The sequence below is a fragment of the Hemitrygon akajei genome, chromosome 10 (assembly GCF_048418815.1).
Source record: "Hemitrygon akajei chromosome 10, sHemAka1.3, whole genome shotgun sequence".
NCBI lineage: Eukaryota > Metazoa > Chordata > Chondrichthyes > Myliobatiformes > Dasyatidae > Hemitrygon > Hemitrygon akajei.
In genome coordinates this window covers 126412220-126436842 of record NC_133133.1, presented here as the reverse complement: position 1 = coordinate 126436842, position 24623 = coordinate 126412220, and the positions used below count along the sequence as shown (strand labels likewise).

Sequence of the window (24623 nt, the reverse complement as noted above, 5' to 3'; positions counted from 1 at the left end):
TTGTTGGGATCCAAGGGAAAAAGGCAAAGTAGATCCAGAACTAGCTCAGTGGCAGGAAGCAGAGACAGTGGTCAACAGGTATCTGAGACTGTAAGCTGTTACCTGGGAGGTAGGGGGTGTGGTCCTCAGTGATCACTATTTGGTCCTTATTTTACTGTTACATAATTAAAGATGTAGCCTGAACTGTGGAGTGTATCACAAAAATAGCAAAGTAATGGTGTGGAGAAACAGAGGAATCTCAGATTGTGTGTGAACAAACACTTAGAAGTAGCAGGCCAGGTCAGTAAGTTTAAACCTGCCCTGCGTTTAGAAGAATAGGTGGATCTCATTGAAACCTATGGAATATTGAAAGACCTAGATAGAGTGGACTTGGAGAGGATGTTTCATATATTGGGGGAATCTAGAACTAAAGGGCCCATCTCAGAATAGAAAGACATACCTTTAAAACAGAGATAGGGAGAAATTTCTTCAGCCAGAGGGTGTGAATCTGTGGAATTCATTGTCATAGATGGCTCTAGAGGATTAGTAAGGGCATCAAAGGTTACAGGGTGAAGGCAGGAGAATGGGGTTGAGAGGGATAATAAATCAGCCATGATGGAATGGCAGAGCAGACTCAGTGAGCCAAATGGCCTAATTTTGCTCCAATGTCCTATGGTCTTATAAGGTGGTTAAAAAGGTGTACTAGGGCCTTTCCTTTATTAGTTGACGCAGGAACACTGAAAGGGAGGCCTTCTGTGTCGGGAATGTTGCAGGAATCTCAGTAATTGGATGGATCTTACGGGGCAATGGATTAGAGTGCAGACAGATGGTTTATCAAGACTGATACAGCACTTGATCAACCCAAGTTGTGGAGCTGCAGTCACCGAGGTGGAACTTTTAACCACCAACGTTCGAACAGTGGAGGGAGACTGACAGCGTTGGGGGGGGTAGTAAGATGGTGCGAGGTGGGCAGTAATGGGGAGAAACAGAAAAACTAGTTATCAAGCAGATGGACACTAATAGGTAGAATATATATTAATGGCCATAGATGGATGGGGCAGGACCACTGCATTACCTAATAGGACGGGTGAGCCTCCCAAAGGACATTTGAAAATGAAGCAATGTCTTGTTTGATAGGTTGATGCAGGGTTATTGGGGTTAAGCCTCTGGTGCTGGACCATACTAATGTTCTGAGAAGGGTGGGGAGATGTGATGTGATGGGGTGGAGGGCTGAGGAGTGTGATGACGTGGGACAAGGCAAATGGGAGGATTGAAGGAGAGTGTGGGAGGGAGACAGGAAGGGTGTGATGAGGAAAGATAGGGGTGTGGTGGGCAGAAGCAGAGGTTGAGGAGAGTGCGGAGAGATGTAGGGTGTGATGGGGAGAAGCAGATGTGACGGAGATGGTGTGAATCGAGGAAACAGCGGGTGTTTGAGGGGAGTTGGGTGTATGGGGAGACGGTTCTGACTGGGGGAGGCAGGATGCGATAGGAAGAGATGAAGAGAACTGTGACAGGAGAGGCAGAGGAGAGAGACTGGAGGGACAAGGTTGTTGCACTTAATAAGGAAAGGATGCACTCTGCAGTTATTTTTACCTGATTTTTCTGTTTCATCACAGGAGCCTGAATATTTAGACTTTGGAGCAGTAATATTAACAATAGTGAGTGGACTGTAGGTTTCACACTCACTTCTCTTTGTTAGCTATCACTGTGTACATCTCTTTGCATGAACTTAACATCTGTCTGGCTTGGTTTCCTGCTCCCTATCATTGGCTGTGGAAAAATGGCACACACGCAGATGTTGGCAGCAACCACAACTGTCCTCAGCTGCGATTGTCCCTACTGTTCAATAGCCAACCCGTACTCATTCTTTAAGCTTTGACATGTAACTAAAGGTGATGATGCACAGCTAGAGTTGGAATCTACAAGTCAGAGGGATGAGAGCAGAAATCACTCTCAGTGTGATGTGAGAGTCACGGTTCATTGATAGCCCGGCTCCCTCTGACCAGGTTAAATGCCAAATGGATAGCTCACTGCTAAAAGGAACAGTCACTGTTAATGGGCTGACTTACGCTTAGAGGGGACAGTCACTGATAAAGTCCAGCTGTATGTTTGCTCCTGGTTTTAAATGTAGGCTGGTTTGATTGCATGCTCTTTATGTAATTCAAATGATTTCTTTGTTAAATAATTAACTGTGTCCTCTCTTCCATCACTCATAGCCCTTTGACTTTGGATCTGTATCAACACTTCTCCTTGTTGGGCAGACTGTCCCGTGGTGTTGGTTCGGTTTAAGCATGGGCACTGGTGGATGTTCTCATGACTTGCATGATGCTCCCTGACTGTGGAATTTGTTTCCCTAACTCAGCATCGTGCTAGGTTCTACACTGCTCAAGCAGTCTGCTGCCAAACCGGCTTAGCTAGAGCCCAAACCCTAAAAGCTGAAGACCAAAGAAGCTACTGTTGTAAACCAGCCATTATGACACAGAACAACAACAGGAGGGCAATGAGAGAAAGAGGCAGAACACTCCATAATCTGAGCTATATATGGGCAGTGCCATCAGCAACAAATCTTTCCTTCACCTTTTTGGATTCACTTCTCACTCTTCTCATCTACTGTTCTCTCTCACACTGACTCACTGCCTCATCTCGTCTCTCTATCTCTCTCTCTCCCTCCCCTGCTATTTCTTCCTCACTCTTTTGCACGCACGTGCCTTTCCTCCCTCAAGCCATGCTTCCTATTCCTCCCCGCCTCTCTTGTTTCTGTCTGAGTTGCTCCCTGGCTCTGCCTCTCTCCCTCGGTCTTGCCCCACTCTTGATTCAGTGAGAACACTACGCTTCAGGTTTTGAAAGTTGGAGGCTGCTTGTTATCAAAGGGTACCCGTAGTCTTTGATTGTTTAACCCTGGATTGCATGCCTGGAATATGCCATTAGTTCCTGGATTGTTGCAGGCATTTGCACTGTCTCATTCTGTTCTTATTTTCCTTCATTTCTTTCTGCTTGTTTCCTGCCCTCTCATTATTAGAATCTTTTCTTTGCCCTCTTCTTCTGTCCCTCTCACACTCTGCTCCTGTGCTTTCCCTTTCTTTCACTTCTCTGGTTGAAGTTGAGGCCCTTGTTGGAGCTCCGCGGCGAAGACCTCTTTCCTTCTGCCACTGCTGTGCCCACGACAGAGGTAACGTAAACCAAGCCCCGAGAGGGTCACCTTAACCACACGGTAGGGTTTTCAAACCCTGAGGCTCAGTACAGTTCCCTTGGATGCCTGGTCAAGTTGTAAATCTGTATCCACAACAGCGCGCCCAATACGGGACGAGATTTAGTGAGGTTGAGGCAAGAGCAGATAGAGAGCTGGACCCCCATCAGGAAGCTTCTGACTGATGGGGCAGAGAGAGAAGGGAAATGATTCAGTTAGGTCATTAGATCTAAATACTCTGCCAGACTAACAGTGATCCTCAGTGAAACAAGACATAGCACCGCCTGTCCCTTGGCCCCTTCCTTCCCATCTCACTGCTCACCACCAGCCCCAATCCCCACCCCAACCCTACCATCCTCTGTCACAGCTCTCAATACCAGTGCCCTGACACCATTCTTTGATCCCCGCCCTAAGCTCCATCTCATCTCTCACCACCACCCCCAACCTTACCGCCTGGTTCATCCTCTGTACCAGCTCTCGACACTAGTGCCGTTATGCTTTTCCTTGATACCCACACTCAGCCCCAATGCCATCCCTTATCCCCACTTCCCTTGGTGCCTGACCCCATTGCTTCATGCCCTCACTCTCTCCTGCTACTCCTCGCCACACCATGTAGACACACTCCTGGTCTGACCCTTTAGACTCCCCATTTCCTGTGTTCCCCATTAGTTGCTTCTGTTCCCATCCAATTTTCCCCCAAGCTCTCATAATGAAATCTGGCCCACACATTTCCTCACTAACTTCTTCCCTCTTTTTTTTCCTGAGCTCCCCTTTTCCCGTCCGGTATTTGATGGTACAATTTACGTTGATGCATATGCTCACTGTGGTGAAGATCCTCCTCTCAGATCGCGTATTTTCAAGTGGCCCATTCCCACATCGGCAATAACAATCTAAAGAACTAGAAAACCACTCTGAGTGAAGTCAGTCAGCAGTCTACCCGGAGGGTAGTGGCTCGGGAGTAGATTAGGGTCATCTCCAAATGTGACTGCAGTCAATACACATCAGCAGAAGGCAAGAGAGTTAATGGGGCAGAGCCAGCATGGTACAGTGGGTCTAAAGGCCAGGCAACAGTGTAGGAGACCCACAAGCAGCTACCACCCTTAAGGAGGAGGGAAGTTGGGGAACAAATGAGGAAGGGTAGTTTCCTGAGCTCCACCCCCAAGGATTCATCTTGTTGTGGGTACCTGTTGGGGCTGACAAGAGATGACAAGCATGGAATCAGGTTGTGAATTTGATAAGCGCATAACTGCTGTTCCCTGGGACTCTACTTTGCCTCTTCTGCCTGCTTGCAATAACTCACTCCATTCCACCCGCAGCAGTCTCCACCTGGACTGACTTCTCATCTCACTGACTGAGCTTTATTCCCTGTTCCCTGCTTTTCTCTTTGGTTTTTGCAAGTATCCATTTTGTTGAATGGCCTGAGATTCCTCTTTCTTCCCCTTCCCCCCCCGGCTGAGAATCCTTCCATTTGCAGAGGCATGGTATCTCCAAGCCTTGGTCAGCTGCCAGTGGAGGCATCTGAGGGTTACCTGTCAAACATGGCCAGAGAGAGTGAATCAGGAGTCAGGTGCAAACCACAGCTGGTGAACAAGGATCAGCATGGAGCAGGGGCTGGGAAAGCAGGAGAACAGGGGTTTGTAGTCAGTGGTTCTAAGCATTAAGTACACACTTCCCTCAACTAGCCCAGCATCATCAAGATACAAAGATGTTGGAATGATATGAATAATGATGATACAAACTTGCTGTTTAAAATATACCTTGGACTTTTAAGACCATAAAATCTAATTAGTGCTAATTAAACACACGTTCAGGGACTGAAATCCAAACCGACTAGAAGCTGTTCTTCTTAATGGATCTTCAGGCTAAGTTCAATTATCATTATCATTCAACCATATATGAATACAGCCAAATGAAGCACTGTTCCTGTGGGGCCAAGGTGCAAAACAGATTGCCAATAGTCATACACAGCACAAGGCACATATCACAGATATAAGATAGCAGTGAACATTCAGTCACACAAAAAAAAATAATATAGCCCCCAAGTCCTTAAGTGACATGCCCAGTAGATTGATGGAGCATGAACGGTGTTGACAAGGACAGATCCTCAGCAGTCTGCAGATAAACGTACGCAATCCAAGTTGTCCTCCACTGATCAATGGAGCCTGCACCCAATCCAGCATGGACACTGCACCACATTGCTTCCAGTGTGTCCCCTCCTGGCAGCAGCAGCAGGCAACACTGCAGCATGAGGCCTAGTCCTCACTGTTACCTAGACCACACAGCTCCCCCTGCCATCAGTCTTGCCAATAAACCAGTATTCTATGGTACCAATATCACTGAATGGTAGTTAGTCACTGTTATAACCTAGAACGTAAGTGATATGAATTTGCAAGAAGGGAATGGATCGAGTGTGAGTTTCAAGCGTGTCAGTAAGAGTAGGAACACCAGCCAATCAAATCTATACCACTCAAAGTTACTGGGAAGTGTTTTCAAATTTTTTTTAAACCTTGCATTTAATACAAGTGAAACTTTACATTAATTAAATGCTTTACAAGAGTCTGAAATACTTCTTATCCTGACTTCTGTTGTTCCCCAGAGAATGTTTTGTAGCTGAGGCCAACTCAATAAACTAGAAATTGTCCATCAGTAGGCGGTATGTGGAAATACTATGCCTTTAGCTCATCTGTCAGGCCCAACATGGCCCCATCCTCACTCCTCTTTCCATCCACTCACCGTTACTCCACTCCTCTGACTCCCCCTTCTCACAGCTTTCCACATGCAGAAAAGCAGCTATAATATTGTTCCTACCTTTGGGCAGTACGTTGATAGAGGAATTTGTCACTGTCTTGGCATAACGAAAAAATTGTTAGGGGAAATCTTAGGTTAAATCTCATAAAAATTATCATTCTTTGTTAAACAAATTAAAATTACAAGCTTATCAGTGTAATAAGCTAACAGCTTCCTTTATAACAAACCAATCATGGTATGAATGTAATGTTACAGACCAACCAGTGTTTCAATTTAATATTACAGACCTGCCATTGTAACTGATTTTGTATATTTCCCATCATAAATTAGCATTGCAGATTAATTATTATATCAGGGTATGATTACAGAGCAACCATTGTGTGTAGCTAACACTGTAAATCTCACATTACACTCAGCCAGTATTACAGCTGATCCATTATTACAAATTAACAGTAAAGGCCTCATGCTGTAATAAACCAATATAACAGACCAACCATTGTATGAAATTAGTAATGTAGATACTACATTCCAATAAAAACATTGTTGTAAACTAACAATACAGCCAAGTCATTGTAAGGAACCAGTGTCACAAGACCAACCATTAAGTCAAAATCAGACTCTTAGCTGAAACAAGCTGATTAAGGACTTTTCTGTTCTTTTGTAATAAAACCAACATTTCAAGTGTGTACAAACTTAGATTACAGATATACTACTGCAATAATATAATAACAAGACTTCACCTGGTTATCTACTGACTTTATTTGGTTAGATTTTAGTTACTTGCTGCATTGCGCCAATTTCCAGTGCTCAGCGAGTCCCTGAGGCTATGTGAGTTAAGTTTTAGGTCCCACTCCAGAAAGATACCACAGGTTACAGTATTGCTGTGCCTAATTGAAGGAATAAGCAAGTGGGGCAAGAAAAATATTCAAAGGTCAGTCCCTAATTTACATCCAAGAACCATTGCTTACTTTGTTTTTTGTCTACGTTCAGGATAGAGTAGGCTCTGAAATGTGATTGTATTAGAGTTGTGGTCACTTCTTGAGGTTCTGTGAATGAATACATGTGCATTGCGAATGAAAATGTGTCTTCATATGTGAGTGTCTCTAAGATAGTGGATATACACTTGTGCTCGGCGTTGCCCGGGGTGTCCCAGAATATAGTGAATGTGTGACAGAAATTGTTTATGTGATACAGCATACCTGACAACAGAATGCATTATCAAGAATAGCAGACCTTGCAAAGACTTACAGGTTAGAATTTAATGGAAAGATCGATAGCAGATGTCGAGGTGAGTTACAGCCTGGAATCTAATCAATAGATATTGAAGCGATTACAGATAGAATATAAAATATCTGGAGATAAGATCAATGCCAAAGCCAAACTGAGAGATTTTCAAAGTTCAGATGTAGGATATTTATGTATATCCACGTAGTGAGCTACAGGTTCGAACATTGGAATTGGGATTGAAAGGTTTATGTAGAGAGTGTAAAACTTGGAGTAAGTTATGGGTTGGAAATTTATCAAAATACTTTGGGAGTTTATTATAGTAGAGTAGCAGTTACCCTGAAGTATGTTACGGGCTAAAATTTAGTCAATAGTAGAATGTCAGCTGTCTGAGTGAGATAGAAAGTAAAATTTAATTCAGAGAGTTTACTTAATGGAACAATAGATGACTGGCGATGAGATTTGGGAAGTTCCTATACAAATACTTGAAGAGTGAGTTAGAATGTACAATCTAAACAGGAATTATTAGAGATGTACATAAAGAATAATAGATGTCTTTTAATGTTTACTGTCCAGAATCTAACTGAGAGTTTAATTATGGAATAGGTAATAGGTATCAAGATGCAAGTCAAGCAAGAGATCAAAAGTGGAATAACAATCTGAGAAGCGAATTGTCTTATTGAGAGATTTTGAGGATAATCAGAAATAAATTGGAGCAAGTTATAGACTTCAGCTTGGATCACAAATATTGGCTTCTTATTTATAGAATAACACCAAACTGGAGTAAGTTTGGGTTTTATAAACAGGTAAAAGCCATGATAAAATAAATGGGTTTGGGCACGTTTATAGAATAGCAGAAGCACTGAGGTGAGTTATGTGCAGATTGTAACTGGAGGTTTTTTTTTAAGGTGTGTAGAAGATACTGTGCAGGTCAGGCAGTCTCAGTGAACAGAGAAATACAGTCAGTGTTTAAGACTAATGTTCCTGGAACTGGGAACAAGTCAGAAATGAAATGTGTTTTGTTGCCTAGAAGGTAGAGGGGTGCCTGATAGGATAGAAACCAGGAGAAACGGAACAACACAAGTGATGGTGCCCGCTGAGAGAGGTGAAGGTATGTCTGGAGGTGGTGTAGATAGGAGGAGAGGTAAGAAATCTGAAACAGCAGAAGAGGAGAGAAGATGCACGATATAAATGTGAAATACAAGACTGGAATAGCTGAATTCATTGCTGATCTGAGGACTGTAAATTAGTCTAGATGGAAGATGAAACTGAGCTAAAAGAAGCTAGTGGCTGACTGGTCAAGGTGAAAGTGGGATGGCAAACTAAAGAAACGAGCAATTTGAAGCTCAGGATCACTTTTGTGGATAGAAACCTTGTGTTCTTTAAAGCAGGTGCCCCCTTTAATTTGAGATACTTGGAAGTACATTATAGGCCAGAATCTAAACGAGGCTTTGGGAGTTTATATGGAGAATAACTAATACCTTTAAGTGAGTTTCAAGCTAGAATGCAATTAGATTTCTATGACTGTACGTGTGTGACCATTGGTGTACCACAGGAACCAATACTACAAGCCTTACTGCTCGCTCTATGCAATAATGATCTGGATGTGAATGTAGGTAGTGGAATTGGTAAACACAAATTACAACAACATTTTTGGTGGAATTGAATTAGTGGTAAAATGTGCAGAGAAATGACAGAGACTATTTTATCCTGAAAATTGTGAGATAATTCATTTTGGGAGGACCAAAACGCTAGGATAAACACAATGAATAGCAGAACTCTAAAAAAGCAGGACCTTGGTGTGTGTCCAAGTATCCCCTTAGGCAATCTCACAAGTAGACAAGGTGAGTAAGAAGGCATATGGGATGTTCACCTTCATTAGCTAGGGTGTAGAATATAGAAATTCAGAATATTGGATAGGCCATAAATGGAGTACTGTGTACCATTTTGGTCACTCTTCTGTCAGAAGGGCATGATTGCATGGGAGAGGGGACAGAGGAGAGTCACCACGGTGTTGCCTGAATGGAGTGCCTCAGCCTGTAAGATACTGGAGAGGCTGCATTTGTTTTCTTTGGAGCAGAGAAGGCAGAGGATCATTGAGATAAACAGAATCATGAGGGGAAAATATTGTGAAAGTCATGAGAAACATTTTCTTAGCAGGGGTGTCTAACCAGTGGGCATGAGTATGAGGTAAAAGAGTAGGGGATCTGAGAAGGAGAGTTCACCCAGAGGATAGTTGGATTCTGGTATACAATGGTTAAGAAGGTAGAGGAGGCAGGCACTCTCACAACATTTAGATAAGTATTTAAAATGCTATGGCATTAAAGGCTATGGGTGAGTACTGAAAACAGGATTACCAGAGACAAAAAAGCATCCACTCAGTGGGCCAAAGAGCCTGTTTAATGAAACATTTTAGTGACTTGTATATAGAATGCCTTGGAATAATCTTGTTGAGTGTTTTTTGGAAGTATGTTGAAGACAGGTTTCTTGAGCAGAATTCTAAACTGAAATCACAAGATTTGAGCAAACACGAGGAAATCTGCAGATGCTGGAAATTCAAACAACAACACACACAAAATGCCGCTGGAACACAGCAGGCCAGGCAGCATCTATAGGGAGAAGCGCTGTTGACGTTTCAGGCCGAGACCTTTCGTCAGAACTGCGCTTCGTCAACAGCGCTTCGTGCATGTTGCCAGCTACCATGTTACTGAGAAATTGGTGGATTCATAAAGTGTCAGTGTCTAGAAATCCATTACAAAATATTTTTTTAGCCCAGTGCCTTTGACCTAATGATTTCCATGAGTGAATAACCATTTTCAATTTGTTCTACATTGCTCCAAAAGTTCCGCCCAGCGCTTCCTATCGTTGTGACTCCTCTGACCACGCTAATTTCCACATCAGGTGTACAAAGTGCATTGATTCCCTGCACGATGCTTTTTTAGAGCATTGCAAGGGGGCTTGCGATGGTGTTGTGGGGCACCAGGACAACATGGTCTTATTCTCATAGAGATTCTGTGTGAGGCCCACACAGTTAGTGAAACAAAACACACGCGTGTACGCACTCACATACACACGCTCACACACTCACACTCACTCCCCTGAGACTCTAATCCCTGTTTCTCCCTGTGCTAGAAGCTGTGATTCCACCTATCTACCCTGACAATACCCCTACCCCCTCAAGTCTGTATCCTGGCCTCCAGACCTTCCCCATCATAGCAGAACCAGTACAACCCTAGGCATGTACCTTGTGACCTACTTTCTGAGCCCAGCTTGGTTGCAGCTGGATTGTGATGAGATAGGACATGCTGAAACCACACACAGATATCTGGAAAGCAAGTTACATCCTAGAGTCCAACCAAAAGTTTGGGAGTTTAATATAGATGCACTGGGTAGATTATGGGTATGAATCTAATCAAGAATGCTTGAAGTTTATACACAGGATGAAAGATATGAGAGTGAGTTACAGCTTAGAATGCAATCAATATAAAGAATAACACCGACCTGAAAGTGAATTCTACTCTGAAAGAGTGGAGAAATTTGAGAATTTTATACATTTATATCAAGTTAAATGAGGGGGTGCTGATTGTTAACCAGGTGCACCAAGCTGATTTTTATACTACTTTGGAGTTGATTGCCGAACACTCTGCTGCCAGTTTGATGATGCCACTGACCGATGACCTAGGGCTAGGGTAAGTCAGTGTGTTATCCCATGGTATGCAGCGCAGGGGTAGTGCCATGTTGAATTGGGCCCCTCCAGTGTGTTTGTAGTTACAAACAGGTTGTTTGACAGAGATTTCTTCATATTGGTGAGTGGCACATTACTTCCTTCCTCTTGCATGGCCTTGTTTGCTGGGATCTTTGACTTTGCTGTGCTCTCCAACAGGAATGGGCAAAAAGGACGACCCTCGCCTGATGCAGGAGTGGTTTAAATTGGTGCAGGAGAAGAACAGGCTGGTACGCTATGAGTCAGAGTTGATGATCTTGTAAGTTGCAATATTTGTTCCTCACTTATCCTGAACCATAATTTAGTCCTTTACCTCTTGAATGAAAAGCAGGAGAGGAGTTTAACGTTGGGACATTTGGACTGTTTCTGTTCTTTAAGTACTACACAATCTTCTAAGGGCTCTATGATCATGAATTACAGTCAAGAGACTCCTCATATCTTTAAAATGAGGCATTCTGCTCCTGATAACCCACTGAGCCCAGCCAGCATAGCAAGCACAGAGCCACGAAAGACTGCATCAAACAATCTGCTGGAGGAACTCAGTGAGCAAACAGCACGCGATGTCCTGAGTACTGATGCAAGGCTTTGACCCAAGAAGTTGACAGTTCCTTTGCCCCAACAGATGCTACTCGACCCATCTGGAGTTCTTCCAAAAGGTTGTTGCAACCTGTCAGTGTTCAAATCAATCTAAACAATTTTTAAACAATTTTTTTTTAATGAAGTAATTGCACTGCAGGAAAATAGTCCAAGTATTTATGAAATTATAGTTAGTGTTTTATAATTTTATTTAATTGTGTATAATAATTTATGGTGCAGGAGAAAGCCCTTTGTAGATCAACTCCTCCTAGTGCAGTGTCCCCTGCCTCCACACCCCGTCTCCAATGTGGAGTCTAGTAGCAGAGCAGATGGTCTATCAGGTGCAGTCCAAGACAGTTTAGAAGCTTTTGGCAGCAGCAGAGAGGACAGGAGGAAAGGCTTCAGCCCCATGCCACGGGAGCTCTGTCCTCAGTATCCTGGGCAATCCGGCCTGTAGACCCACATGGAGCTGAGTGTGGTTGAATGTCAGAATAACCGAGGACCGGTGGGCCAGATGCCAGCTGATGAACTGTATTTGTTTCCTGTGCAGTGCCCGTGAGCTGGAGCTCGAGGATTGTCAGAGCAGGTTACAGCAGGAACTCCGGGAGCGCATGGCCATTGATGGTAAGTGGCACCCATTCCTTCCCTTCATATGTTCTGCCCTTTAGAGCTGAAAGGACTGGCAGCAAATTGCAGGCCCGTTGACAGAGGACCAAGCTGTTATTTGGTCGTATCTGAGCCAAGAGAGGTCTGAAATATAATGGGACCAAGCTGGAAGAAAAGTAGAGAGATGTGTTCTTCAAGAATGGGGATGAATGTGGTTGGGTCTTTATTTATTCATACTTTGAGAATTGGCAAGGCCAGCATCTAAGATGGAGGCAAAGACTGATAGATATTACGATATCCTACCAGGGACTGCTCTGAAGTTTAAGTGACCTCACAGGCCTTGATGAGTCAGCAGGGCTTGTCACTAACCAGAAAATCCGAAGCCCTTATGTCTGCAGGACGCCTCAGGTGGGTGGATCACAATGTCACACCAGACTCCCATTACAAGTTCTCCACTGAACTCCACGCTGTGGGAGATTCCCAGAGGCCAAGGCAACACATCTAGATATCCCGGGAGTAAGTGCAAACTGTGGAAGGGGAGCACCCCCTCCAGCGTACTCGCCCACAACAAGACCACCTGCCCCACCTGCTGAGTTCATCCACATTGGTTTCAACAGTCAGGGAAATCTCCCAGAACTGGAGTAGAAACTGCTCATCTTTGATATCAGGGGACTGTCTGAGAAGAAGACAATCACCTGGAACAAATGTCCAAGAGTCCTTCAGCTGTGTTTCTAACAACATAAGAAATTGCAGCAGAAGAAGCCATTTGGCTCCTTGCATATTCTCTCCTATTCAATAAGATCATGCCTGGTCTTTTTTTCTGAGTGCAACCATCCATGGACCAGCGTGGGAGTTTTTAACTCAGAGCTCAAGCATTCAGGTTGGTAAAATTATGAGGAACAATGGCAAGAGGGCAGGCACAACATAAGGGCAGTGTGTGGCTGCTGGCACCCCGATTCCTCCTCGCTTCCACCCACCTCCCTCGTTCGCTGCTATTTCCCTCCATTTTCCTTTTTGTCTTTATCCCTTTCCTTTCCCTGTTCCCCACTCAATCTCCCATCTCTCATTCATGATCCTTCTTCTTGCACTTACTATATCCTCTCCATGCCTCCTCTCCCTCTCTGAATTTCACCCTCTTATCCCCCTTATCCATCTTCTTTACCCCATCACTTCATCCATCACCCATTTCTCTCCATCTGTCCTCTCTCTTCCTCTCTTTCACTCCCTCTTCCTCTCCTTCACTCCCTCTGTCCCTCATCTCCTCTGAACTGCTGTCACCCTATACCAATCCTTCTGACCCTTATCCCTTCTGTCCCTTCCAATACCCTTCCCACCCCCCCCCCCCGGGATGTCTCGCCTCAGCCCCTCCTAATTCCATTAATCCATTGAATATTGTCCATGGTATAACTTCACCCCTATTCCCAGAGTATTTCCTTCTCTCTTCCCTTTGCATCTAATCTTGGTTCCAAAATAATGCCCCACTCCCCTGTTATGAAATTATCTAGATCCTTGTTCCCCAGGTATCCCCCCCATTCCTTTTTCTAGGAATATCTAGTTTAATTTTCCCAGAATATTGTAACACCACCTTCTTCTAGGAATGTATATGATCACATTCCCAGGTTATTCACACTCCCTCACGCCACTTATTCTAGGGATATCTGGGAGTGTGTTCGCACAGTATCCACCACATTCTGGTTGTCCCTGTTCCCATGGTGTTTCCCTCTCACCCACTTGTCTTGCAGTACTGAGGTCCCAAAGTATCCCTCCTTAGTCAAAGTATTCTTCCCTGAGCTCTTTGTTCTGAGGGAATCTAGATCCTGTTCCTACAGTATCCACCTCGACACTCTGTGTTCTAGGGATTTTTATGTTTGTCTTCTTGGAGTACAATCCCCATCCCTTGCTCTGGGGTATCGAGGTCCCTTTTCCCAGAGTATTCCATCCTGCAGCTCCTTATTCTGGAGTAACTCTGTCCCAGTGCCTAGATCATTCCCATCCTCTTGCTCTGGGTATCTGGATCCATGTTCCCAGGTTATCTGGGTATGTGGTGTTCTCCCTTTTTTTCTCGGAAGATCTCTGTCCCTTGTGTGGCTGGGACAGTGAGCTGCTCTGTGCCTGATGATTCTCCATTGTGTTTGGCAGACAATCTGAAGAACAGCGAGGAGCTGTTAGAGGAGAGGCAGATCCTGAACGAGATGCTGGAGGTGGTGGAGCAGCGAGACGCACTGGTGGCGCTGCTCGAAGAACAGCGGCTCCGCGAGAAGGAGGAAGACAAGGACTTGGAGGCTGTCATGCTGAGCAAGAGCTACAACTTGAACTGGTCGTAGATGGCCCACCTGCAGCTGCAGACACAGAAAGCCTGGGCACAGCATCAACAGTGGTCAGAAGGGGTGGCAAGAGATTGTCCTGTGGGTGGCTGGTGGAGCAGATTCCCATTGTCTTTCTCCCATTATGGTGGACACTGCAGAATAGTGGTTGTGCTGCATGCCCGTGTGTCAGCCACACACACGTACACGTCCCCACCTGAACTGAGGGCAACTTCAGCCGATCCCGATCAGATACTGGCCAGCTCTAGAATACTCTGGACAATAATGGACAAGTGCTCGGAGGGCAGGAGACCCATTCGATTTGCACGAGTTATGGGGCCACTAGCTCATTTCAACAGATTCATAAGAACTTAATTACTTTTGATGGAACTGTAGAACTGGCAAGCACAGGATGTGGACCCTATAGTAAGTATAGACCCTGCTCATTCTGCAGATCCTTCTCTTATGCAAGGCAGTAGCAGATATCTCGCTGCTTGAGATGGAGGCATGCTTTGCATCTTTACACCGTCCAGTTTTCCAGACCAGTGGTGCCACTGCTCTGTGAGACCAAGTCCAACCGGAGGTATCATCAGGGTCTTTTGTAGCTTCCTGCCACTGATCTTGGAGCTCAGAGGGCCAAGCACAAAGTGACCCCACCTCCATCTGTTACTGTAGGCACCAGTTACCTCTTCTTTGGAGATGTTGGGCTCTGCGTGATACAACAGAAACCATTTAAGTGCCACGGCGTGAACAGAATGAGATGGAAACCATAAATGGTGGTATATTTAAATGAGTCCAGTGACTTCCCACCATTAAAAAGCACTCCGCAGCACATTCCTTTTTCCTACCTTTTCACTCGCACGCTCTACCTTGGCATTGGTTCACTTGGACATTGCATCCCCTGAAGCTCCTCGTTATCTCTCACATATCCCAGTTGAACAAACACATAATAGCCCATTCCAGTAGGAGAGTCATTAAAAATCCCAGCGGTACTCAAACATGTGGAGGGTGTTGGAAGGAAATGGTACAGTGATGGTTAAGAGGAGGCCGGATAGGAATTTCTGAGAGAGGGGAATAGAGGATCAGTTTAGGTCAGTGTAGGCGGATGGGCTGGAACAAAGTGGCCAGCTGGTTTTGGTTTATTATTGTCACATGTACTGATATACAGTGAAAAGCTTTTGTATGTTACCAGACAGACCATTCCCTTCATAAGTACTTCAAGGCAGAATATAATGTTACAGTTCCAGATAATACATAGTAAAGGTCGACATTAAAGGGCAAGGGCTACAGCAAGGTAGGCTGGGAGTTTTAGTGTATGAGAGATTCGTTGAAGAGTCTGGTAACATCTATCCCATCTTGTGACAGGAGAGAAAGGCCTGTTTCTGTCCCATATCTCCAGAATAAAGATACCCATCATTAGGCACACCCCCACTTCCACACACAGTGGCATGCCTGGCTGCTCTTTCTTCACATGCACGTGTGTGTGCCAGCACGCATCCGAATCCATTGCCACATCACCATCACGTACTGTGTTCGTACACTCCCTTCGGCAGTGTGGAAATTAATTGAAAAGTTACCTTTTCTCTGACGTGACCAGATTTGCACACGATACTTGAATTTCCCCATGGGGATGAATAAAGTATCTATCTATCTATCTACTTTAACTGTGGCTTAGCTAGCATCTTGTACGTTTCTCACATGATCTCTCCATAAGACTGTAAAACATAGAAGCAGTATTAGACTATTAACCCACTAAGTCTGCTCCACCATTTATTATTCCTCTCAATCTATTCTCCTGCCTTCTCCCAGTAACCTTTGATGCCCTTACTAATCAAGAACCTATCAACCTCCACTTTAAGTATACCCAATGACTTGGCTCCACAGTTATCTGTGGCAATGAATTCCACAGATTAATCACCCTCTGACTAAAGAAATTCTTCCTCAGCTCTGTTCTAAAAGGATGTCCTCAGGCTCTGCTTGACTCTCCCACTATTGGAAACATCATCACCCACAGGAGCTTCCTCTGCTCTTATATTCTCTGATTCAACTAATAAAATCAAGAATCCCAAAATGTTCTGATCCTCCGGAATATGCACTCCAAACCCTCTGCTGGTCTACTTTTCCCAGTATCCTGCCAATTTGTAGTGTCTGCCCTCCCCACGTGTATGATGTTGCCCTTCTGCAAGTTACGTTATCTGTCTGGCCAGCCGCTTGATGCAGACTATGGCTTCTTCCACTGTCAGCCACCCTTAAATCCCATAGGCTTTTAGTTTCTTGCCATGGAATTGATCTTGTCAAAAGTCTCATGCTACTATAGATCCACTGCTTGATACCTCCACAAAAAAATCTAATTTGTCCCTATTCAACTTTCGCTGACAATTTCACACTGATTATCCTTGACTGAATGTCCCCTGAATATTCCCATAGATCATAAGATACAGGAGCAGAATTAGGCCATTCGGCCCATCGAGTCTGCTCTGACATTTCATCATGACTGACCCATTTCCCTCTCAGCCACAATCCCCTACCTTCTCTCCGTAACCCTTCATGCCCTGACTAATCAAGAATCTCTCAACCTCTGCCTTTAATATACCTAATGATCTGGCCTCCACACTGGCCTTTGGCAATCAATTCCACAGATTCACCACTCTCTGGCTGAAGAAATTCCTCCTCATCTCTGTTCTAAATGGACGTCCCTCTATTCTGAGGCATAGGAAACATCCACCCTACTGAGGCCTTACAACATTCAAAAGGTTTCTGTAAGATTGCCCCCCCCCCCACCCATTCTTCTGAATTCCAGGAATTACAGGCCCAGAGCCATCAATCAGTCCTCATGGTAACCCTTTATTTCCCAGAATCGTTCTCAGGAACCTCCTCTGACCCTCTCCAATGTCAGCACATCCTTTCATAGATAAAGGGCCCAAAACTGCTGACAAGTGATTTCTCCATACTGGTCTTAGGCTGACTGGCCTGTCGTAACTGGCTGTCGACCCTGCTCCCTTTATCAAAGCTGAGACCACTTTGGCAGCCTCTACCTGGATAGGGGAATGTTTACATGTCAACCAGTACCTCCCTCCTTGGGCAGTCACTGTACTTAATGCGATTCCCAACCCTTAAACAGGCACACTTCCTTCCCCAACACACTCCAGTCGCTTGACAACACTCCTTTCAGCTCCAGGCACCAGATCCTGTCCCTACGTCCTACTTTTCTCCCTTCTGACGTATCACTGCCCTCCACCCATTTCCTTTCCCTCTGCAGCCTTTTCCAGCCAATCTGCGTTCCTCCCCCCACAATCTTGAATGCAAGTCCACCAACCACGTACTCCTGCCTGCTATTCCAGCTTCATGGTATCATTCCTACAGAACCAGTCACTGCCCATCCCTAGTGGTGTAGTGTATCTGCTTCCCATTTAAGGAACTCCCATAGTGCTGTTAGGAGGGAATTATGGTGGCAATACCACTCCAAGTCTGGAGGGGACCTGCAGAGTGACATGGTGTAGGCTCTGATCCTCTCAGCAATTCTATTAGTTTTCCTCCACTGTAGGACATGAAATATCACTGGACTGATGGTATTTCCATGCCTCTGCTGCCCTTTCTACAGTTGAGTGAGAAGTTCTGTTACAGAAGCCTTGGTCAGGAACTGCTGTACGTTTAGTTGATAGCACTTGTCTCAACATCTCTGAATAAGTGGAGATCAGCCAGTAATTTAAACTTACAGGCAATTGGACTTTATTGCGCTCATGGTGGAGGGAGTGAATGTTTAGGGTGTGGATGAGCCGAGCTTCATCCTGAATGTTGCCAAGCTTGGAAGTTCACTCATCCAGCAGATGGAAGGTATTCCATCCCACTCCTGATGTGCCTGACAGATGGAGAAGACTGCTTTGGGAGTCAGGAAATGAACCATTCCCAGCAGGATACACAGCCTCTCAGAGACACGATGTTCACGTATGCGGTCTGATTACGTTTCTGCTGATTGGAGATGCTCAGGGTGTTGACAGTGGATGACTGGACAATGGTAATGCAACAAGGTGTAAAGAGGGGGTGGCCAGAGCCTCACTTGTTAAAGATAATCATTATCTGGCACTTGTGAGGTGCAAGTGTTACTTGGCACTTACCAGCCTGTGCCTGAATATAGTCCAGGTCTTGCTGCACGTGGACATGGATTGCTTCATTACCTAAAGAGTTGCAACTAGAACTGAACACTGTGTGCATGGTTTCTGCATCTGCGTGTGTGTGTGTCTGGGTGAGTGTGTGTTTATTTCATTGTATTTCAGCAATGCGGTCAGGGTTACAGCAGTGTTGAACCTGTGGTTTAACACAGTATTATGTACAGATGAGTGTGCGTGCGTGCGTGTAATAGTACACAGAGGTGTGCAAATATATTTAAGAATGAAATCCTGTGGAATGCTGAGGAATGTAATTATGAAGGTCAGGTTTGAAAATTGTGTCTGTGACTTTGTGGCTGCACTCAAACTGGAGTCTAAATCAGATGGAGAATAAGAGAAATCCAGTAACTGGATAGGAGCCCCCACCTACTGGTAGCCTCTCTGCGAGAGCATTTATAGGCCTGGTCGGTCTGCGAATCAGATCAGTTCCCAATGGGAACGTGATAAAATGTGATTGTACAGGGTGCTTCATACATTTAAAATACATTCAGTTGATTCAGTTTTCTGCGCTGTGCCCTCACTGAGATTAATTTGCTGCCTCGGGCTTGCTCATGCAGTTAGAGAGTTGTACAGCACAGAAACAAGCCTTTCAGCCCATTGAGTAAGGGTCTAACTATCCAGTTCAATCAATCCCACTCTGAATTCTCCCCACATCCCCATCAACTCCCCCCAGATTCTACCACTTGCCCACACACTGGGGTGAGTTACAATGGCCGATAAATCTACCACCTTGTCTTTTGGATGCGAGAGGAAACTTGAGTACCTGGAAGAAACTCGCGTGGGGAGAGCATGCAAACTCCGCACGGACAGCATCCGATTGAACCCAGGTCTCTGGAGCAGCAAGGCAGTGGCTCTACTGGACGCACCATTGTGCCACTCCTCTTTTAACACTTTAAAATAATTTTTTTAAATGCACAATTTTTTTAAAAACCCGTAACTTTTCCTTTCTTTGTCTCAGCTTTCCAATCCCTCTCAAACTCCATCAGGACAGAACTCTCCACAGGATGTGGCAGTCAGTTGCCCAGCATAAATACTGGAGTCCTTAGTAAGACAGCTGCAACAACTGTTGCTGAGTAAGTCAGAACTACACCGGGTCCGGGGATCCCAGACTAACCAGCTGTGGAACTCCAACCCGTTCAACCCCACAGCCAGTGGTGTGGATACATCTTTCACATCTAGCTTCAGTACAGAGGGTGGTGTTCATAGACACAAGTCAATGGACCTGTGATCATTGAACCTGTTGTTACCCTGCAGGCATGTTCACTGTTCTAGGGTCACCTGGAGGCTGCCCCTGCCCCCCTCCCATTGATAGCTGTCTGTACCTCTCTGTTACTACCTCTGTCTTCCTCTTCTCAGTGCTATACTCTGTGTACAATGTGAAACCACACAACCTTACTCTAATCTCTCCCCGTTTTTCTTCAATCTCATGTTTTAACCACCCTGTCTCATTCATCTCCTCTTCCTAAATATACTCTCTCAGTCACCTCATTGCACTGCAGTCTCTAGCTCTCACCAATTCCACAGTATCCTCTCTTTAACCCATTCCATTCTACACTGTTTTCTCCTTCTCCCTCTCCCTCCTCTTTCCCCTATGTCTCCCCTCACCCCCTCTCTCTCTTCCCCTGTCCCCACTCCCACTCTCCACCCCCCATCCGCAAGTCATCTCAACCCCACAGACATCTAGATATTAAATCTTCCTTTGTACTGATGCACTGTCAGCAAACAGTAAATGTTACATTCTGATGTGCACAGAACAGGAATGGATCATCATATTTTTCCTGTTGTGTACTTTTTACATGCAGACTCCCTCTGAAAGACTCCAGTTTGCAGGGATGTTGAATTTACTGTAAATATGCCACTGATGTTCTGTGACAGGCTACGTACTGTGATGTGCTTTGGTATCATTTGCACTCACTTGGATAATAATTATCGTTCACAACGTGTGAAGGTGGAATTAAAGTTATTTATTAACACTTGGTATGATACAAATTTATATATTTTAAAAAACAGTTTTCCTCTGCTTTTAATTTGCCTGTGTTTTTTTTAAATTCCTTATCCAGCCAACATGCATGGGCTCTGTGTGCAGATTGACAGATAGTCTCTGAAACAGGCACTTCCTATTAGCCAGGCTGTGTAGTCTCATAAACTGGAATCTTTTCCTAATGTTGTCTAAAGTGGGAACAAAGAATAGTGTTCCTTCCAAAATGCAGTTGCCAGACTGATTGCAAGAAAAATAAATTACTGGGCAATAGGGAGAGAGCAAGGTGGTGAACAACCCCTTTCAAAGAGTGAGCAAAGACAAATTAACTCATTCTCCCAAAGAGATTCAACCCATACCAGCTTCCCCCCCCCCCAACACCCCCGCTCCCGAGCTAACCACTCACCTGCATTCCAATTTACAATGGCCAGTTGACCTATGAACCTGCATCAGTGGAATATGGACGGTAACCCGTGTGGTCACAGGGATTAGGCGAAGTTCACACACAGTGGTGGAGGTCAGGACTGAACCTGGGCCTCTGCAGTTGTGAGTCAGCAGCTCTTTTAGCTGCACCATTATCCTGCCTTGTGTGAGAGTTCACAGTATCAGCTGTTGATGGTTGCATAGCAGTGGCTGAGCGTAACACTGATCATACACAATCAGGATCTGTGACTGCTACAACAGTGGGGAGGCCTTTTGAAGAAGCCCTTTAGCATGGTACATGCATGGCATGTGGCTTGCTTAAACTGCAGAATATTACTAATTGGAGGAGGTTGAATCATGTACCATCAGGAGGTGCTGTTAGTGACTTTCTATCACTAAATGTATCTCCATAGTTAGTTACAGTTTCTATGCTGTTATGATTCAGTGGTACTAGTGTATGGTTTACTGTGCTGGTGACCAGTTCAACGTTCATTGTGGTGCCAGATTCCAGTAGCAGCAATTCGTATTTATTGCGTAGTAATTCTAGGCTGTCTTTTAGAATGATCCCAGTATACAATTTTCAATCTGCATCAGTGCCAGCCGCAGTATCTGCTGTGGTTGCTAATGTCGGGTTTACAATGGATGTCCAGAGCGAGGTTCATGGTAATTTGGAAGCGTTACCTGCATATTGTTGACAGTGATGGTCAGGGTATAGTTCACACTAAAGAGTTCAATGCACGATTCGCACTGGTCCCTGATGTAGGGTTTACATTCGTGCCGTGTCCAGTCAGTGTAATACTGTGCCAGCCAGATCCTGCTGCAGTCTTGGCACCACAGATCAGTTACTGAGAAAAGATTAGAACTAAAATTAGGACAAAAGACTTGTGTAAAAATAAAATCTGGAGATGATTTTTTTTGCTTACAATAATGCAGTAAGTTCAATAAAACAGGCAATGCTCTAAATTAAGGAGAACGAACAGTAATTCAATGATATAATGGATGATGTTGAAGAAAAACAGTTGTCTTTGCATCACTGACATTGACAAAGAGCAATAGGAAATGTTATGAAATTGAGATCGGCATTGGGAATTACCTTTGAGTGAAAAGGTTTCATTAATTCTTACTCAGAAAATGTTTTGCTTTGGCCATCAACCATAAATCTCTAATGAAAACTCCAGGCCAAGAGTGAGTAACATTGACAGTATCGGTGTCAGGCATGCCAAAATGGACCAGTCTGTTGTCCCACTATGGTTGCACATTGAACAGATAAAATGAAATCACAGCTGTGTTACCCACATTCCACATGAGAATTCAGAGCATGGATTAGAGATCTGCACAGCACTTAAATTTGCAGCCTAATCAGTGTAGTTTACATTTTTAGTATAACTTTGCTGCTTTGGGAAATAAAGGAAAGCATTCCCTATGCTTATTGTACTGTCTTGCAACCTTTAACATCCAGAGGACACGTACACTAAGGCCCCGCTATCCCTGTACATTTACCCACATGCACCCCCTTACTCTTCCACAAATACACTAGCTCCCACTTCAATGGGTTAAACTCCATTTGCCAGTTTTCCTCCCTACTCAGTAGGACATTTCCTGCTGCCTAAAGCTTTGCTCCTCACTCAACCTTGCAGCCAGTATACATTATGAGAAACAAGGAACTAACTGCTGAGCCCTGTGGAACCTAACTAGTAACGGCTTTTGGCCTTAATAACAAAAACACCCGACAGCAATTACCATCTGCATCCAATTTTGGATCCAGTTGCCAATCTGTCCTGCACTTTATGGACTTATACTAATTTTAACCAAACTGCTGTGAGAGTACTCGCAAAAAGCCCATCTGAAAAATGCATGTAGATTAATTAAAAACACTACGCTCGTCAACCTTCCTTGTTACCAATTCCAGAAGAGCTTCACTCTGAACAGTCCGGTGTTCTGAGTTTGAAAGTAATATACCAGATATTCTGCATATTAACTAGGTCAGGCCAGAGGTATTGAGTTAGTTAAGAAATATACCTGGATTTGCAAGGATTGCAGTCAGTTCAGTGAAGACACCTTTACAGAATGCGTAATAGACTACCAGACTTTTCCAAAAAGGATATTGTGACTGAACAAAATCTGAGTCACACAGAAGCTGTAACTGGGAAATATAAAAATCCTTATTCACATAGCGAACCTTCAGGAGAGAATCTCACTCTTCTGACACTGTTTTATGCTTTAACATAAAGATGACAATAAACAATTAACGCAACACACGTCGACAGTGCTTCTCCTTATAGATGCTGCCTGGGCTGCTGCGTTCCACCAGCATTTTGTGTGTGTTGCTTGAATTTCCAGCATCTGCAGATTTTTTCCTATTTGCATTTTTAAATAAACAACTGCAGTTTCAATTGCTATAATCACGTACTTAAATTTAATACTTTGAATATAGTCAGGTAAATTTACAGAATTACATAAGAATGCCACATTCCAACTAGCAAATCCCTTTGAATATTTAAAACCAATGCCTGTTCTTAAAGTCAAATACCCAAAATATGCCCTTTTTATTATCTATTGATTTATTGAGATACAGTGTGTAGGCCCTTCTGGCCTTTAGAGCCACACCATCCAGCAACCCCCAATTTAACCCTACCCTAATCATAGGACAATGTGCAATAAACAAGTAACCTACCAACTACAAACCCCATTTCCAGCAAAGTTGGGATATTTTCCAAAATGCAATAAAAACAAAAATCTGTGATATGTTAATTCACGTGAACCTTTATCTAACTGACAAAAGTACAAAGAAAAGATTTTCAATAGTTTTACTGACCAACTTAATTGTATTTTGTAAATATACACAAATTTAGAATTTGATGGCTGCAACACACTCAACAAAAGTTGGGACAGAGGCATGTTTACCATTGTGTTACATCACCTTTCCTTTTAATAACACTTTTTAATCGTTTTGGAACTGAGGATACTAATTGTAGTAGATTTGCAATTGGAAATTTTGTCCATTTTTGCTTGATATAAGAGTTTCAGCTGCTCAACAGTCCGTGGTCTCCATTGTCTGATTCTCCTCTTCATGATGCGCCATACATTTTCAATAGGAGATAGATCTGGACTGGCAGCAGGCCAGTCAAGCACACGCACTCTGTGTCTACAAAGCTATGCTGTTGTAGCCCGTGCAGAATGTGGTCTGGCATTGTCCTGCTGAAATAAGCGTAGAAGTCCCGGGAAGAGACGTCGCCTTGATGGCAACATATGTCTCTCTAAAATCCTAATTTTAGAGCCTGAGAGTCAATGGTACCTTCACATACATGCAACTCACCCATGCCGTGGGCACTGATGCACCCCCATTCCATCACAGATGCTGGCTTTTGCACCTTTCGCTGATAACAATCAGGATGGTCGTTTTTATCTCTGGCACAGAGAACTCAAAGCCCGTTTTTTCCGAAAACTAGCTGAAATGTGGTCTGATCTGACCACAGCACACGGTTCCACAGTTTTTCAGTCCATCTGAGATGAGCTTGGGCCCAGAGAACTCACCGGCGTTTCTGCATAGAGTTGATGCATGGCTTCCTCCTTGCGTAATACAGTTTCAAGTTGCATTTCTGGATGCAGCGACGGACTGTGTTAAGTGACAATGGTTTTCCAAAGTACTCCCGAGCCCAGGTGGCTATAATTGTCACAGTAACAGGACGGTTTCTTAGGCAGTGCCGCC

General features: G+C 44.3%; 1 protein-coding gene across 1 annotated transcript in view; it reads left to right on the top strand.

Moving 5' to 3' along the window:
• LOC140734658 (protein-methionine sulfoxide oxidase mical3a-like) overlaps positions 1-20533 on the top strand; it is a 285450-nt gene extending 264917 nt beyond the window's left edge. Inside the window, exons 38-41 of the mRNA XM_073058913.1 lie at positions 3080-3148; positions 11022-11121; positions 11989-12062; positions 14184-20533. Of these exons, the coding sequence (XP_072915014.1) occupies positions 3080-3148; positions 11022-11121; positions 11989-12062; positions 14184-14368 (428 nt within the window). The 3' untranslated portion in view covers positions 14369-20533. The remainder of the gene's footprint in view (positions 1-3079; positions 3149-11021; positions 11122-11988; positions 12063-14183) is intronic.
• Positions 20534-24623: the final 4090 nt, after the last annotated feature.